This window comes from Parasteatoda tepidariorum, chromosome 4 (genome assembly GCF_043381705.1).
Source record: "Parasteatoda tepidariorum isolate YZ-2023 chromosome 4, CAS_Ptep_4.0, whole genome shotgun sequence".
Taxonomy (NCBI): domain Eukaryota; kingdom Metazoa; phylum Arthropoda; class Arachnida; order Araneae; family Theridiidae; genus Parasteatoda; species Parasteatoda tepidariorum.
This window is the reverse complement of record NC_092207.1, coordinates 8,022,147-8,041,766: the sequence shown is the minus strand read 5'-3', so window position 1 is coordinate 8,041,766 and position 19,620 is coordinate 8,022,147. Positions and strand designations below refer to the sequence as shown.

Here is a 19,620-nt window from a genome sequence, read left to right as displayed (position 1 = left end):
TTAAAGCCTCCAAATTATTCCCCCTGTGAGATGTTCTTTTTATTTTAATTTTTCGCGTCTGCTGCCCGGAATTTGCCAAGACTTGGTGATACCGAAATTTTCCTATGCGTGCCAATTAAATCTTTCTTTCCTCAAATAATTTAATCATTTCTGTAGTACTATATTAAATATTGGGAATTCAAAAATATTTTAAAATGATGAATGTAAAACTGAATATTAATTAACTTTTTACAGTACTAGATCACTGTCAAAAAAACTATTTTATTGAAATGAAACATATATAGAGTGTAAAATATATTGAATCACTAATCAGTACTAAATGCTAGGCATAACACTTACTTTGTAATTTTAGTGTTAAATTTCCTACGCCTTATTATTTATAAACATGAGATAAATTAATTCTATTCCATTTTTGTAGCTGCAAAAGAGCTATTATTATATTAGGTGACCATGTATTAGTAATACTAAGCACCTTTTAGCAGTAGTAGATATTAAAATAACTAATTTCTAACCTCATTAAAAAAAAACTTTTGGGAACCAAATTTTTTTTTTTTTTAAGTACCTTACATTTCAATGTTAGTCTTGGAGAACTCTAATTTAATAGGACTTATAGTTAACCCTGCTCGTGCTTGTTTTTACTTCAGATAATATTCTAATTGAAAGCTTTTACGAAGAACTGTTTTCTTTAACTTAACCCTTTTTAATACAATGCAATTTTTAATCAAATGCAATTCAAATATCATTTTATAAACTTGAGTTGAAAACTTAGAATAATAAGATATAAATATTTCGTTTATCTTTTCAGTATGTGTAAGGAATAGAAGATTTTAAGTGAGTGTTGAACCTGAAATGTACAATCTCTAAAGCTTCTTTTAAATTAGTCCCTGTCATGCTGAAATTTCCTAACATTTANAAAAAAAAAATTTTTTTTTAAAATGGCGGGAAAATTTATCGAATTTCGTTCCGGTTTTTTGGTTTTCCGGTTTTCTGATTTCCGGTTAACGGGTTCTGTACTGTATTATCTTATTTAATCTTTTTTCGAAAAATAAAAATCATTAATATAATATAATCTTTTCATATCACAACCTGAATTTAGAAAATGACCCGGAGGATGTGGCTGCTGGGCTAAGCCCAACAGGACACCTCCATCCACAAAGTATCAAAAATGTGAGAGTCATGTGTGCGTTAAAATAGTTTTCGCCAAGTAAGGTTGAGAAATAAATGTATTGGCTATTAATTGATTAAATTTAATACCAAAGTTCTTTTTTTTAACCTTGTGCATTCAAATGCGTTGGCAGAAAAGAAAGCGTAAGGAATTTTAATGAATGCAAAACATATAACGATTTTCAGATTTTATTCTGCACTCAATTCAAGGTTGTGGTATAAAAAGGTTATATTATAATAATGAGTTTTATTTATTGAAAACTGATTAAATAAGATAATAATTTGGTTTTTAAATGTTAGACAATATGTTATGCATATTTCAGAGTGACATTCCCATAACAGCTTTAATATTAAAAAAAAAAAAAAAATGTAAATTATAATATCATACAAGGAGGCTTCAAAAAATCCCAACTGTCTAAACTTTCATTTATATTTTACCCTAATCCATATCCACAAAAAATCTGGGTTGTATGAAAGATACAAATACAAAGTAAATACAGTTCTGGCCAATAGAAAAACTCTTCTTACTGCAGTGGCATGTAATTTCTTACGACTTTATGAAAATATCTGTAACATTATTAAATAAAGTTAGAGTACAAGCATGACTTAAGTAATTGAGATATGATTTTGAAAATTATTTCAATAATGTACCTAGACTGGATAGAAATTTTTGCATGAAGCTTATAATTGAAGAAAATACGATTGAATAGTTCAGATACATATTTATTGTAAATTATAAGCATATTTATTGTAAATGTTGCATAATACGATGATATCATAAGAGTACTTTATAATAAAATAAGCGCCATTGCTTTTAGTTTTAAACCTGTTAACAGAAATTTAATTAAATGCAATTTGCAATAGTCCCGCAGTGGACTGATTGTTAAGACACGGTTCCCAGCAGATCACCGAAGTCAAGCATCACTGACTACGGTCAGTGTGCGGGTGGGTGACCATTTGGATCAGTCTGCGTAGGGACCGAGGGTGTGCGGTATTGGTCCTCGTTAAATTGTGATACCGTAAAGTGCTCTACTTCGCACGCAGGTCGTCGGGTTACCAAAGCGGAGGTGCCATCCCCTCCGCAGAGGATCAAAATTGTGATGGGAAGTCTTCGGATCATCCTCAGGGATGTTTCCCAGACCGTCGCCAATAGCCCATTGCGCAGCTCTAGTGCGACGTAAATTAACAACAACAACGATTTGCAATAATAGCTGAGAATAAAATTATGAAGGACGATAACTAAATATTAAATTTCATTAAATAAAGGGTAAAGAAATATTTCACTGGCAAAAAATACCTTAACTAATTCACTTTTACTTAATCAAACTGATGAAAAGCAAAGAAATTTAGATCACCTTTTTTAATTGACCCATTGGCGATTCAGCAAATGGGCAAAACTAGGAGAATGTTTCTCCTCTATACACTATTTTTCTATGTAATAACATGAAAAAATTGGTTTTCTATGAGGAGAAGACAGCAGACTAAAATGAGACTTTTACGTGCAGAACTGTCAGTGGGTTAAATAACCATACCATATTATTTTCTGACTTATACGAATGCACCGTCAAGAATGAGGACAAAGATTTCCCTAGAAGTAAAAAGAGGCAGGGTACTTTGTTTGTGCCTAAATTAAAGGCAACATCAGTTTTAAAGGGCACTAATTTATTCCTATATTAAACAAATATTCCTGTGTTAAACAAATATTTGAATAAATGCTTAAAAGAATTTCATACAAATAACATTGTTCAAAATATTAAATTAGCATAAAAAATAGTTTGCATTAATAGTGACAATCTAAAGCTTCTGAAATTGGTACTATAACATCATTTTTCATTAAATAATAGCATTATTTTTTCAAAATGGGATTATCAACATTCATTTTAACAAAAAGGGCAGGAAGGTTGCATTTATCTATGTGGTGATTTATCTATGTATGAATGGGCAGGCAAGATGGTCCACCCTTCTAAAAACATTTATGAAGAACTCTGTGAATGAGAACTATTTTAGAATTTTATGTTATATAGAGTTATAAATTTTGTGTTTCTTTCATTTAAATGCTTGTTGAAACAAAACCCTCTTATTATTTGACTAATCTATATATTTTTGTATTCTTAGATGTCACTTATTCTTCAGCCAGAAAGTTTGGTGAGTTTAATAATATTTAATGAAATTATAAGAACTTCAATTTTATTATCAGCATTAATGCAAATTAATATATTTAAATGTAAAACACAGTGTATAATAAAGAACTTCGTGTTTAACTTTTATCTCACCTCATTATTGAAAATGAGCTTCAGAATTAACGCTCTAACTGAGGATAATGTTTACACTGTAAGAAGTGTTGGTATATAATCTGTGTTTTTAACACAGATTATTTGTTTTTATAATAAGTGGACACTTTGCTCTTTAGTTCAAAAAACAATGTCACATTTTCTAGAAACAATGCATACCTCATTGATGTTTTATTATGAATATTAATGTGTCTTCTTATATTAAATCAAAGATTGGTGTTTAACTCTTTCTTGCATTGTTTTTAAGAGTGAGCTTCAGAATTTACTCTACAGAGTGTTGATATGCATATTTTGGCTCAGAGCATTTGTTCTAACATTAGGATACCATAGGCCTAATCGATGAACAAAACATAGTAAATAATCACTGATTTTATTTGACATTGTTTATTGCTGACTATATAGTAAAAAAAAAAGACTAAAATTTTCATAAATTAAATTCTTTAAAGTTTTTTTTTTAAAAAAAAGAATCTTTTGCAGATATTGAGCATATTTAGGAATTTTTTCTCCCTTAATGTGCGAAATTTAGAAAACTATTGTGATCGTTTAACTTAATTTTGTCTCCCTCAAAGGTTGGGCCCAGCAACACTCATGATTTATGCATATTGCAGCTAACTGCAATATATAAAAATTATGTGTATTATGACAGTATGGTTTAAAAGATTTCATGTCTATAAGTTACAGAATATTGAAATAAAACTTGGTATTATCATGCATTCTTTTTCAATATACATATATATATGTATACAGTAGTATTGAGCTGTTTAAATATCTAATCAGTCGAAAAATCAAAAAAATAATTTTTTCTTTCATTTTTTCTATGCAAAAAGTTTTAATTTGGAATAAAATTTAATCTGATTAAAGTGAAAAATGAATTAAAATTTAAGGGTGATAGTTATCGTCTTTAGTGATGTAATTTCTGTTCTACTTTACCTTATTTATTTCAAATCAGAAATTTTTGACTAAAATTGTTACAAACTTATTTCAACTATTCTTGTGTTGATACTTTTATGTTTTAAATTTCTCCTTAATGAACATTTTTCAAAAACTGCTACACTGGTGCCCAAAATTAGGTTCGTAAAATCTCTGAAAACCAATGAATTATTTACTGTGTGCCATGAAATTCGGCACACACATAAGGAATGATGAAAATGCAAAACTGTTAATTATATAAAATCTTCCGTGTTAATAAGTACGGATGAAACGAATAGTGATTTGGCCAAATACCAATATCTTTTTCAAAAATCATTATGATTATTTTTTGTATATAAATAAATTTAGACATTATTAAAAATTAATCAAATTTTCAATTCAGAAAAGCAAAAGAGAAACAGAAAAAGAAAACAATTGTTCTTAGTTCTTAAAACAAAGTTTTAGTGTTTAAAACCACAGTTTTCTATAATACTGTACAAGGAAAAAAAATGGCAATTTAGGAATAAAGTCTGTCAGAAACATTTTGTTAAATTGATGTGCTGTAATGAAAACAGAAAAAGAGAAACAATTGTTCTCAATTCTTAAAACAAAAAAATTTTGAAAAAACGACAAAATTGACTTGTCTGAATAAAATTTAAGAAAAGCAACAGCACAGAAACTTGTCATTCTCTATAAAGTAATCTAATTCTTTAATTCAATTCTTTAAACTTCGTTTTTCCATTTGTCTTCCAGAACATAAATTTTAGAACTTGAAAATATGTGTAATGACTATTTCTTATAATATGTACTAAAAAATATGATTTTATATTTAAAAAAATGACTTTTTCAAGAAATGTTTTGTTAAAAATATATCTTGCCGAACATTCAGTCACATGAATTTTTGTCAAAATGGCCAAATAGCAAATAGTGGCCGAATATTTGTTTCATCCCGACTAACAATAAATGCAGTATATTTAGTGCTGAATGTATCATGTTTGTTAATGGTATATTTTTTCCTTTTCATGTGGATGTCTCTCCTAAAAATATTGATTGTTGTTCTGTAAAAAAAGTGAGTTGTATTCAAATTATTTCATACCTCCCCCCCTTTTTTTATGATAGATGTATTGTCAGTACAGTGCACAAAATAAAAAAACATACCACCCTGAATAACTATGGATCTAATGATCACATCTTCACGTTCTAGTACTCAATCTTAATGGTTCGAGGAGGTCTCAAATATGATAATTGAATGTTATGAAATCCAAATCCTTTGAAAAAAAGGTATATTTATTCAAAGAAATACGTTTATATGTATATAAATATAATTATATACATATTATATATATAATTTATATAAATATGTCTTTCATACCTCCCCCCTTTTTTTTATGATAGATGTATTGTCAGTACAGTGCACAAAATAAAAAAACATACCACCCTGAATAACTATGGATCTAATGATCAGATCTTCACGTTCTAGTACTCAATCTTAATGGTTCGAGGAGGTCTCAAATATGATAATTGAATGTTGTGAAATCCAAATCCTTTGAAAAAAAGGTATATTTATTCAAAGAAATACGTTTTGTGCCAGATTTCGTAACTTAAAACATCCTCTGAAACATCCATTAATTAGCACTGAGTCCACCTCCTCGAACCATTATGATTGAGTCCTAAAACGTGAAGATCGGATTAAATCAAAAGTTATTGAGGGTGATCCATTTTTTTTTTAAAACTGTACATACTTCTGAATGTGTTATACCTGTTAATTTTAAACATCTAGGTAACAGTTTAAGGAAACATGTTTTGGTGACTGTTTTTCAGAGTCACTAGCACAAGCATTTGTCCCTATAACCAATAAAAGCCAAATTTTACTGTTTCAATTTAAATATTCCTATTTTACAGTTTATTGTGAGATTTTCCAGTATAATTTAACTTTGTATGAATATCTAATGATGATATAGCAGTTTTCCATTGTCAGTCTTTTTTCTTTTTTAGTCAGTAAATCACATGGTACAATCTAGTTTTTCCACATTAATTCCCATAATTTTTTATAAAATTAATAAAAGTTATTAAGTTATTGTTTTCTGTAAAATAATTTTGTATCCCAAATATGGAGGTTGATCAGAATAAATGCAGTAGAGCGCCGATTATCCAAACTGCTCGGGACCGAAAATGGTTCGGATAATGAAAAGTTCGGATAGTTGGAAAGTTGTTTAAAATCTAGTGTAAATTATTATTATTGATGCATTAACTTCCCTTCACACCTTTTGTAGGCTTAGGACTGGCAGTACTATCTAAAATAGCTCTGGCGTGTTTAAATTTTTTTTCCTTTTTCAATTTTTAAATATTTTTAATTAAATTTTTTTGTCAATTACTGATTTTAAAACATTTTTCATTATTTTCCATTGCAAAAGAAATCCAGCAAAGANTCATTATTTTCCATTGCAAATTTTCATTATTTTCCATTGCAAAAGAAATCCAGCAAAGATCTCGTTTCAAAGAAGATGCGTTTTTTAGCAGCCATTTATCCCTTATTCTTTTTAAATAAATCAACTGAACTGGATCAACATCATTTTGACGTTCCAGCCAATTCATTGCGAAATCTAATGGATTGCATGCTTCTATATGAGAAGGTCCACTATCTTGAACTTGATCGCCTACTTCTTTCACTTCGTCTGTAGAGTTCCGATTTTCATTCAAAATTTCAGCAACAATTTCATCATTTTCATCCGAAAGATCTACTGGTTCAGAAACTTCAGTTTGTTTGTTTTTCTGTTAAGAGTTTTATTCCAAGATTTAAGATTCCAAGCACTGTAATCACTAATTATTAACCATAAGTTACAACTACCCATTCCCCAATCATAGAACTTCAGAACTTATCAATTCATAAACTCCTTCTGCATTCCAACCATTGTAGACTATCAAAATGAAGCTCGCATTCTTGGAAGAGAATTTTCTGTTGTAAAGGGGTATGTAGGTTTAACTGTATCACAATACATGTATGTATGGCTACTATAAGAAAACTGCTAAAAAGGTTGTAAATTAAATATGGTCATCAGATGTAGGGGGTATTATTTTTTCTTCTCAATTTAGAAAAATTGTCGATAGGTTAAAAAGTATTCGAAACTTTAAAAAAAAACGAATTCAGACACAGTTCAGATAATTGGACTTTCGGATAATAAGAGTTAGGATAATCGGCGCTCTACTGTATATCCCAAATATACTTGTAATATTTATTTATTTTTACTCTTATATTATTACATTTTTGATTTTGATTGTTTTCTGAATTAAGAGATTTAAAACGAAAGGAGTTGTTTCTTTATTATAACTTAATTCTGTGATACTACCTTTTTATGCTACATTTTGAGATAAACTATTAGAATCTAAATTTATTAAATGTTTTACACTTAGCCTATTTGGTAAGCGAAAATATTAAGCTGAAGTTGTGAACTCACCAAATTTTTTATAACAATTCTTTAATTTTTAATGTTATTTATAAAAATTATATTTAATCAAATTTTTTTACGTTCAAATAGATCTGAACAGAAGAGTTATACGAAATATTCCATATTATTTACCTATCAAATTTGACTCAAAATAAACATTTAATTTTAAGAAATGAATGTTGAAAATGGAGGCACAAGTGCAAGCAAGCATAGTTCTTTATAGTACATATATTTTAAGGGGAAAATATCAAATTTCATCATAATCGAATTTCATTTTGTGCCCAAAAACAACTGCTATTGTGAAGTGTAATAAATTACCATTTGGAATCATCTTGTTATGTGTGAGCTAATTTGTTATTTTTTAAACTTCTATTGTTTTTCGTTTATGTAAATTTCCCAATAACATTATAATAAGTCATATTTTGATACCACATATAATGACAGCTTTATACCGCATAGCTATTATTAAAATCAAAGAAGTGATGTGAAGAAAAATTATATGTAAATAATAATTTTTTGTGAAATATTATTTGTAGGGAGGCACAACCCGCGTTCCACATGGGACCTGCCGACTGTTGTTGGGGCCCCGCTAATGCTTCTAAGCATAATAAAAAATATTAATATTTTAAAAATGGTTGTATAAAAATAGTTGTTAGATATTCTGAATTGTCCATTTGCATCATCACTTTTGAAAACGCTCATTTAGCACAGATTCTATTGCAAATCTATATTGTTCCTCAATCGCTTTTCTAACTTTTATTGGTACGGAATCTAGCATGATTTTAAAAAACTCAATATTTTGAATACGATTTGTGGGTTTTGAATTTCGCTTTATTATTTCCGATTTCGTCATAAATTCAGGTGAGGCTTTATTCTTTTATTAATTTTTTTTATAGTTATAACTACCAATTTTCATATGGTTTTTAAAACCCTGATACATTTAATTTATTATTACATTTCATGAGTGATAAGTCGTGTATTTAATCTATGAGTTTTTAATATGTTTTATTTGTGCCAATTTAATCACACATTTAACTAATTTCCTGTGGGTTTTGAATTTTAAACTAAGGGCACTGTGGGTTTTGAATTTTAAATCACACATTTAACTAATTTCCTATTGATCTCCTATAAATACTCGCTGTTTGTGATTTTGTTTTAAATTATTTGTTACTTGCTGTTATTCAAGAAATAGAAATAACATCTGAAGTATAATATTATACAGTGGGTGATTGGTTAGCGAACATAATCCGTTCCAAGATAATGCTCGCTATCCAAATTGTTCGTTAACCGATCATCGATTCACCATAGACTTCTATATGAAATCGATTTATTCGTTCTGGAGACCCAAAAATTAAATTTTAAAAAATTTATAATTTCTTAGTAAGTTTTTAAAAAAATAATACATACATATAGTCTTGCATATTAATCAGTCCTTTTCATTTTATGCTTATGGGGCGTTGAAGAACATGTCCAATGTCGTTTGCTTTTCTCTCTTCTTCAGGATTTTCCAAAAGTAATTAATAGCATTGTCATCCCTACTGACATCAGCTTAATTTGGGTGCCATTCTAAGACCATTGCTCTGACATCCTCCCACTTTTCAAAAGATCTTTAATGGCAGATGTCGGCATTGGTCCTCTTTCGTCTTCCTATTGTTCAGAAGGAGACACATTTCGCTGTGTTTCTTGGTGTTCTTCCTTCAAAATTTTGGAGTTCTTCTGTCGTCAGTTCATCTTCATGTCCCATTATGAGTTCTTCTATGTCTTCCTCGTTCACCTCCAATTCCAGATCTCTAGCAGTTGTCAAAATTTCAGAGGTGTCTCCCTGATCACCTCTGTCTCTTTGAACGAAGGATGGACACAGCTTCTGCCAAGCAGAAATCAACTGTCGCTGTATGACTTCTGACCACGCCTTTTGAATGATACGAATAGCTTCAAGAATGTCAAATTTTTCATTCCGAAACATTTTTAAAGTCATTGTTGAGGAGAATTGGCTTGCTTCAAAACACCGACGAAACAGCGCGTGAGTGTACAATTTCTTGAAAGTCGCAATAACCTCATGATCCATCGGCTGAATCAGCGAAGTCGTAATCGGAGGTAAAAACTAAACTGTCAGCCAGGGAAAGTCTGTCAACAAATTATCTTCAAGATCCTTTGGGTGTCCTGGTGCATTGCCCAATAGCAGCAGTGCTTTCAACGGCAAGTCATTGGTATCAAGGGAGTCCTTGATGCTCGGGGCACCCAATAAATATAATAAATTTTTCCCAATAAATATATATATATATGGCGATATTGTCGCAGAACTTTACAAGTTCTTGCAAAAAGATTTTTCCTTTCGGAAGTAAAATATTTTGCTTTTCTTTTCTGCAGAAATTTTTGAAAGACTCTCTCAGGCCATACCTTACACTGGCTGCAAAACTTTCTTATGAAAAATCACCTGCTTTGTGAGATTTTCTCATCTAGAACCAAATCATTGAAATCAATGATTAGCTCTTAATTTTTCATGACTAGACCCAGACTATAGAGCAGAAAGGAAAAGTTTTCGATAATTGAAAAAAGAACTACTTCCAAAAAGTTATATATAGACTAGTACAGGGATGGCAAGCCAATGGCACGCGACACAATATTTTGGGCACTCCACCGATCACAATTGTTACACTATGAATTGTTATTACACAAATGTTATGACACTATGAAGCATATGTAACAATTAAATTAAAATTTACGAAAAGCAAACAAAATAATAAACAATTATTAATAAAAAAATTAAAAATTAATACTAAAAAAACAATTAATAACCGTAAAAAACAAGCTAACAATAAATAACTAGCAAAAAAAATCAACAGTCCTGCTTAAACTAACATCTTACAACCTAATATAAGTTATTGGTCATCTAATCTGCAACAACAGAAGTCACACTGATATTACTTTAAGTTGAATTACGTGTATAGCTGAGACATTGCAAAATGTTTTTTTTTTCTTTTTTCAATGTAAATAAAGAGTTTTGAGTTGATAGTATTTAGTATTATTATTTTCCCAATAATCACCAAAATGGCACATTGGTGAATAAAGGTTTGCCACTCCTGGACTAGTATATCACGCATGAACTTTTTTTTAATTTTTATGCACCATCTTCTTTCTCTGCGAAATCATATAAAATTTTGATTTTTTTTTTTAAGAAAAAGAAGCAATTTCTGTAAATTTTTCGAAATTGTCTTACATAACAAAATTACCATTCAAATGTTGTGTATTGAATTAAATATTCCTTATATTAGTGAAAGGTAGTTGACCATGTGTCACTGCCCATGTGTCAGGCGGAGGACTCACTGTGGTACCGTCCATGTAATTCATAATATGACTTAGTGATAGATAGCATATTTCAGTGAAACTCACTTATCACTCATTGCACGTCTTTTTGGAACTCCTTTTTAAGGAGCCAAATAGTGCCTAACTCCATACATTTGCCATAATTCCGCCACAACCATCTACTTAAGTTGAGAAGCATAATTTACTTCACTATTTAGAAAATTCAAAATAGATTCCATTACATCTGACATGGAAAGGTGAGTCCAAGTTACATAGCTGTCAACTCTATTGGATTTTGCTAGTTTCTCCTGGTCTACTGGTTTAATAAAAATTCTCCTAGTTTTTCTACATTATGGAAAATACCCTAAAATTGAGTTAGTTTCCTAAAAAAATCCCTATTGAAGTAGAATTTTTGGACAGATTATTATTGCTTGCTTGAATATTTAAATAAGNCACAAATTTTTAAATCATTTTATAGAATGTAATTTATATGGCAAAATATGAAATTGGTTGAAAAGTTCGAGAGAAATTGAATTTTAAGAAGTCAGATATTTAAAATTAGATTACTCAAGAACTTTTTTTTGACATAATTAGACTAATTAAACTCGCAAATATCCATGTGTTTCAAACTTATGTATATTCCGAAGGCAATTACAAAACCAGATGGATTCAACGAAGAGTTTTTACTTCCTGCTAATTTTTAAGTAAATGATATTACGCTGAATTTTGTTTAAAACTTGGTTCTATGCACTACCATATAATAAAAAAATTTAATTACTTTGAGGTATGCCTTCAATTAGTTAGGTTGTTTCTGTTTTTTTTAAAAACAAGCTGATAGTCAAACTAGTATTTTTTCGTCGCTGTAATTATATTTATGTGATTACTAGTTCAAGTATTTTTTATCTTCAATTGATTCAAAAAATTAAAAATCTGTATTTTAAATAGATTTTTTTATCAACCTACATCAGGGATGGCGAACCATTGGCACGCGTGCCATTTATGTCACGAGGCACAATACTTTGGGCACGCCACCAATCACAATTGTTATTACACTATGAAGTATATGTAACAATTAAATTAAAACTCACAAAAAACAAAGGAAATGATAAACAATTATTAATAAAAAAATTATCAATTAGTGCTAAAAAACAATTAATAACTATTAAAAGCAAGCTAACAATAGATAACTAGCAAAAAAAATTAACAGTCCTGCTTAAACTAACATCTTACAACCTAATATAAGTTATTTGTAACTAATCTATCTGAACAAAAGTCACACTGATGTTACTTTATGTGGTTTCAAGATATGGCAAAAAAAAAAATTTTTTTTTTCAATGTAAATAAAGAGTTTCGAGTTGATAGTATTTAGTATTATTATTTTCCCAATAATCACGAAAATGGCACGTTGGTGTATAAAGGTTTGCCACCCCTGGACTAGTATATCACGCATGAACTTTTTCTTAATTTTTATGCACCATCTTCTTTCTCTGCGAAATCATATAAAATTTTGATTTTTTTTTTTAAGAAAAAGANATTTATTATTTATTTTTTTTTTTTTTTTTTTTAAGAAAAAGAAGCAATTTTTGTAAATTTTTTAAATTTTTAGAAATTGTCTTACATAAGAAAATTACCATTCAAATGTTGTGTATTGAATTAAATATTCCTTGTATTAGTGAAAGGTAGTTGACCAAACACTTGCCCATGTGTCAGGCGGAGGAGTCACTGTGGTACTGCCCATGTAATTCATAATATGACTTAGTGATAGATAGCATATTTCAGTGAAACTCACTTATCACCCATTGCACGTCTTTTTAGAACTCCTTTTTAAGGAGCCAAATAACGCCTAACTCCATACATTTGCCATACATCCGCCACAACCATCTACTTAAGTTGAGAAGCATAATTTACTTCACTATTTAGAAAATTCAAAATAGATTCCATTACATCTGACATGGAAAGGTGAGTCCAAGTTACATAGCTGTCAACTCTATTGGATTTTGCTAGTTTCTCCTGGTCTACTGGTTTAATAAAAATTCTCCTAGTTTTTCTACATTATGGAAAATACCCTAAAATTGAGTAAGTTTCCTAAAAAAATCCCTATTGAAATAGAATTTTTGGACAGATTATTATTGCTTGCTTAAATATTTAAATAAGTAGTACTAATACATAATGAATCTAATTTCATTTATAAAAATCAGTTTAAAACTTTTCTTTTGTTCTGAAATGTTCAATTTATTTTTATTCAGAACTTTTTCAATTAAGAAATCTTTTAACTGTCTTTGATGAATTAAATGCCTATTGCTATTCAAAATTATGTGTAAACATAATACATATCATTTCTAGTTCATTTATTTTGAATCATAACGGGAAAATATTGCTTTCTTTTTATTTTGATGACTATAAAAATCTTTAAAATTCCATATGTATAAAATATTTAGTACATTATGAAACAATCATCGTGAAACTTATATTTTGTAAAATCTCCTGGTTTTTTCTTATCCATGTTGGCAGCTATGAAGTTACATAGCTCCTAGTTCTTTAATAATTGATTTACATATTGTACTATTTTATATCTGCGGTGGGAATGACAATTTTTTGCCTCCTCAATGATCAACGTTTTGTTTTTCCCATCAAAGTAAATATCTTAAATTTTGATTTCCTATTCAGGGCCTGATCTAGGAAAGTGGGGAACCCTAGGCACAGAACTGTCAAGGGCTCCCAGGTTGTTCAGGATGCGTAGCGTTTTTAAAAAGTGCTTAAAAGTGCTTATTTTCGATTTTCGGTTTTTAAAAGCCCTTAAAGGTACTTTTTTCATTGGGTGTTTTTAAAAAGTGCTTTAATTTTCCCTTTTTCAAAATGAGATTTTTCTTTTACTATGTTGATTTTCTCTTCGAATCATGCAAAATGACNGAAAAGCCCTTAAAGGTACTTTTTTCATTGGGTGTTTTTAAAAAGTGCTTAATTTTCCCTTTTTCAAAATGAGATTTTTCCTTTACTATGTTGATTTTCACTTCGAATCAGGCCCGTAGCCAGGGGGGGGGGCGTCAGGACAAATCCCCCCCCCGAAATTCTGGGATTCAAACTTTTTAGTCTTTCTTTGAGCCTCTCAGTAAAAAGAAAAACAAAAACTGTCGAATCAAACCTTTTATTAACTAACTTTATTAAGCACATTTCGGGATATTCTGGTTTGTCCTATAAAAGAAATCGAAAAATTTTCTTCAAATCCCCGTCGCATGTCTTTGTAAACTTTGTTTACAAATTGATTATAATTATTATGTAATATTAATTGAAAAACAAGTATTATGTAATATTTTTTAATTACTAGTTTAAGTTTCGCAAACAACAGAATAAACAATATTTGTTACAACGTTTTTCCCCTACTTTGCATGTCTGAAACTGTCCTTGCTTCTTACNCCCATCCCCCCCCCCCCCGAAAAAATATCCTGGCTACGACCTTGCTTCGAATTATGCAAAAAGACACCGTTCACATTGTTCTATTCAATATTTTCGTAATTAATTCAACCCCGATCTATTTTGGCGTATAGTCTGTCCGTAGCGTATGAAAACGCCATTCTTTTCACATGATTCAAAATTTCATGATTTTTGACAATCGTCAAAAACAATGCCAAAATATTTTTTTTTTGACATGACGGTTAAAACAAGATAAAACTGTCTATTATCAAAAACTTTCCAACCCTGCCTAATTATGATATTTCTTGAAGTGCTTAAAAATATTTTTTGAGTGCTTGAAAAGTGCTTAAAAGGTGCCTATTTTTTGTTGAATAATTTGGCTACGCACCCTGTTGTTACTTTAAGCCAAAATTGCGTGTTGTTTAATTATAAAAAGTATGTATTTGAATTTAAAAAAAAAAAAGGAAATTTCAATATGTAACTAAATTTAAGGTTATACTTATTTCAACTTTTGTTAACTCTTATTTCTAATCGGCAATTCTTAAGGAAAACCACGAATAGAATATATTTGTAACATTTAGGGGGTCTCTAGAAATGTGGAGGTTCCTCTCAAGCTATTTAATTTTGCAGATTTGGTTTCAATTTTCTTAGTATTCTATATCTATTAACACTACAATGATCGAAGAACCTTTGTATTTCTTAACTTCGTCGTTTAATTTATTTATTATTATTTATTTATTTATTATTATTTTGTACTTTTTTCTTTGCTTTTTCTCTCTGTACAGTGAAGGCAGCAGGTCTATCCGGAATTCGATATCTGACACTTGTTTGAGGAAATGACCCAAGTTAAATTCTGCTTTGAACTGAGATTAAAGGCGGTGGAGAGCCTGCGACTTCTGGTGTTTCTTTGAAAACGAATTCGAAGTTTTTAAAATGCACTCATTTGCCTTTTTTTGTGACTAAAATGTTTTGATTTTTTTGCTGATTTGAAATTAAATTTCGAAAATTACGCTTCACCTAAAGCAAGATTCTTTTTTTTTTTTTATCTCTCCATCTTTTAAATTGACTGTTCACAGACAAATTAATAGAACCTGTACCCATTCATATTACAGTTTGCTAGTCATGAAAAAATCTCGCTTTTTAAATGAACTTTCCTTTTATTTTTAAAGCTGCAATATTCGTGTTAACTGCACTTGCACACGGGGATGTCAAAAAGTTGCCCTATTTCTTTCGTGAAAACGTCTACTTTAGTCCTAATCAGGGATATCTCTTTTCGGTGATTGTTCAATTTTAAAATTTTCTGTATCTCCTCATGTTATCGAAACAATAATTCTTTTGCGATGTAGAACTGGAAAGAAAATTTTTCACCGAATTTTCTTGAGTTTGACAACAAATTCTACTCTAACTTCACTTTAGCTTTTTACTGTCCGTTATTTATTCTTCGTTAATAGCCGAATCTAATTGTAACATCGATAGACATTTTCTCGTTTGGCAGTGAACTATAGATAAATGTTCTTGAACAACCATTTAAAAGAGACTTTACTTTATTCCGAGCTGAAGACATTCGTCCTGCGTCAGGAAGTCCAACAATGAACTTCTGCGCAACAGTGAATGGCTTAACGAGCGGTCTTCGCGAAAAGAGAAGACAATCTTTACGGATGCACCAATCACTTATACATGTTTTAAGAAGAATAAAAGAAAATTTTTATTTTGACAATAAATCCACAACGTATCGTTGTAATACGAAACATTATTGTAAAAATTGTTAAGTTCAAAGAAAAGAAAATTTTGAAAAAGAATCACCAGCAATATTATATTCAATGCAGGAAGTTTGAGAGGTAGTTTGTTTTTATATGGCAAGTTTTGAAAAATAACAGAAATTTGTTTTTTGAAAAATTTCAAAATTTTAAGGATTTTGCAGGGAAGGAAGATAATGCGTAAAAAATCTAAAGAAATTCACGTGTTATATACTAGAGCGTATACAACTTTTAGAAAGTAGTACTTTTCAATCATTTAAAACAGCGTGCATAAATTAGATCCCTGACTTTTGTGTTTCACAAAACTACGTATATTTTTTTATTTGTATTGACATTTTCCCCTTTTTTATGATTAAGATCACTGACTCTAGTGCTTCACAAAACTACGTATATTTGTTTCTTTGTATTGACATTTCCCCCTCCCCCTTTTTTTTATGATTACCATACACAGATGCCAACTTGCTCCGGACAACGGATACCTATTTCGAGTAGTAGTTTTGTAATCAAATCAGGGCCCACGCTAAGCATTCGTTTACTCGTCAAATGCAATAAGATCCGTAAATTTGGCAAATGATTTTTTTTTCCACTGGAAAGAAATTAAAATTACGTTACAATCATGGATTAGAGTCCCCTTGCCGTTGGGTTACCCTAGGACAGGGGTGGCGAACTTTTATGCACCAATGTGCCATTTTTTCAAAAAATTGTTTAATGAGGACATAGACGTGCCGTCAAATAATTTTGACTTCGTGATTATTGGGAAAAAAATAATACTAAATACTATCAACTCAAAACTCTTTATTTACTATGGAAAAAAAAAACATTTTGCAATGTGTCAGTTATTAGCGTAATTCAACTTAAAGTAACATCAGTGTGACTTCGGTTGCAGATTAGATGACAAATAACTTATATTAGGTTGTAAGATGTTAGTTTAAGCAGGACTGTTAAATTTTGTTTTTTGCCGGTTATTTATTGTTAGCTTGGTTTTTATGGTCATTAACTGTTTTTTTGGCATTAATTGTTAATTTTTTTGTTTATAATTGTTTATTAATTTTGTTTGTTTTTGTGAATTTATTTTAATTGTTAGTACGCTTCATAGTGAACTTTGTGATCTGTGGCGTGCCCAGAATAGCATGTCGCGTGCCATAAATGGCAAAGGTGCCATTGGTTCGCCATCCCTGCCCTAGGAGATCTTCATGGTTTTTTGCTCCATGTGACACAAATTCCATCAAAAAGACGTCCACAAAGGCAAATTTCTTCCATTATTTGATCCAGGAGTTCCCTTGTCTTCTGGAGTGGGTTCAAAATGACAAAACTACGGAGTTGAACATTGGTAGTCGTAAACCCAAAAAATTGGGTCGGCTGTTCAACGACGGTTATGAAATAAAATAAAATGTTTAATAAATTCGATTTTTAGAATTTTTTCTCACTACTACTTATAAATCAAAAGCTTGTGTGTTTCGCCACTTTGTTACATTTTAGCCGTGTTTAACGGTTTCAAAATTAACCGGAAATATGCAAATTTTAGTCAGTAGTTCTCTACTGTTTTAAAAAATAATTTATCGTATCAGGAGCAGTTGGCATCTTTGAGCATAGTGGCTAAAGATAGGCAAAATTTAATCATAAGTATCCCTTTAAAAAAAAGAACATATTATTCACAAAAAGGCGTTATGCCATTGTTCCATTAAAAAAAAAGCAGCCTATTTTTTTTTGTAACCGGAGAATGATTGAAAGTGGTATCAATCGCGTGATAGCGTTTGGAATTAATGTGATCTTGCGTGTGCAGTTTCCCGCAAGAAAGGCAATTTTCGATCTTTGTGGAAAAGCCTTTTCGAAATCTCTTTACCAGATGGCCCTATGGCACTTAAGTCTTTACGTGACACCATATTTAGCTTCCCTTTCAGTTTTTCTATGCATATGTCATATGTTTGATTTTTATTTATTTATGGCGAGGGATAGAATTTCTGTGGATTTGTTTTTTTCAGATTCTTTGAAAATGAAAACAATCTCTTAAGCATTGATAAAAGATTATGGGATAGGGTAATCAACCGTTAAATTTTCCCAAATTATATTTGTTTTCACTATTTTACTCTCCTTTAACAAAATAATGAAAGTAACATTTTACTTAACATAGCTAAATTTTCTGACATAGCGTATTCAAAAATATTTGTTTTCTTCTTTCGTAATTTTTTGCCGGTTCCTTAAAGTTCTGAAAGATTTAAATTTTATTGTGAAGTTTGAAAAATCGCATTATCTAATCGCCCCTAAAATTATAAAATAATCCTCTAAGTATTTTTTGAGAAATATCTAAAAAAATTTCAAAAACTGAAAGTATATATATACAAATAACCTTACGCATATCCATTTTCGGGCCAATCCTTGGTAACTAACAAATCAAACGTGCTTCAGTACTTCAGTAAGAACGCACCGTAAAGCAAAATCTCTCTATTTATGCTTTTAACTCCAATTGCGCTTCTGTTTTCATATTTTGTAATTTTATTACGAAAATATTTTAAAACATTCTTGAAAGATTCCGGTACATGTAAGCTCATTCGAAATCGCTACTCACATTAGAGATTTCATTTTGTATTTTGCTCTGTTTTCTTTACATTTTATTTGTCTGTTTTTTGCTTTTGCTTCCTAGTGCACAGCTTATTTCTCTTATTTCAATATGCATATATTACCTAAATTAATTAAGCATCATTGGCTTTAATAATACTGTGCCGATTTTTTACGTTTTACCTAAACAAATAAATACAACATTCCCGTAATTTTCCCTGAAAATGCATAAGTTTTTTGTTCCTATTCAATAACCGTTCATTTTAAATAAATAGTTTTTTAGAAAAACGTTTTTAAAGAAATTTGAATGAGAAAAAAGGTGCGCTGTGTCAGACAATTTTAAAAGTATAACTCTGATGACCTAGCCCTCGCATGTTACCACATCATGTTGTTCATTGAATTTAGCTGACTTAGCGAATATAAAATAATTCAGTATTTAAATACGTGCAATAAACTATTTTTTTTTATCAAATAGAGCTATAAGCTAGACATTATCACTGGTGTTAGTCTTAAAATATGTCAAAAACTGAATTGTCTACAGTTGAATTTAAAACAGTGACTAACGTTTAACTAATCAGAAAATTCCATTTCGTTTTACGCTCATCCCGTTCGTACGGTGCGTCATAAAATGCTCTAATATCGACAGTGACGTTCCTCGTGCTTCAAACTATCTATATGCCAAGTTTCATCAATTTCGGTTGATGATTTAGGAGTCTATAACGGACACCCACACACAGACATTCATTCTTATATATTGTGTACATATATATATATATTCGTGTT

The 19,620-nt window shown here is 30.1% G+C and overlaps 1 protein-coding gene across 2 annotated transcripts in view; it reads left to right on the top strand.

The window, feature by feature from the left end:
- Nucleotides 1-19,620, top strand: part of LOC107439592 (septin-7) — a 69,611-nt gene that overhangs the window by 455 nt on the left and 49,536 nt on the right. For both annotated transcript variants that reach the window (XM_016052241.3, XM_043049945.2), the window contains exon 2: nucleotides 3,280-3,308. In XM_016052241.3, coding sequence (XP_015907727.2) covers nucleotides 3,280-3,308 — 29 coding nt within the window. The remainder of the gene's footprint in view (nucleotides 1-3,279; nucleotides 3,309-19,620) is intronic.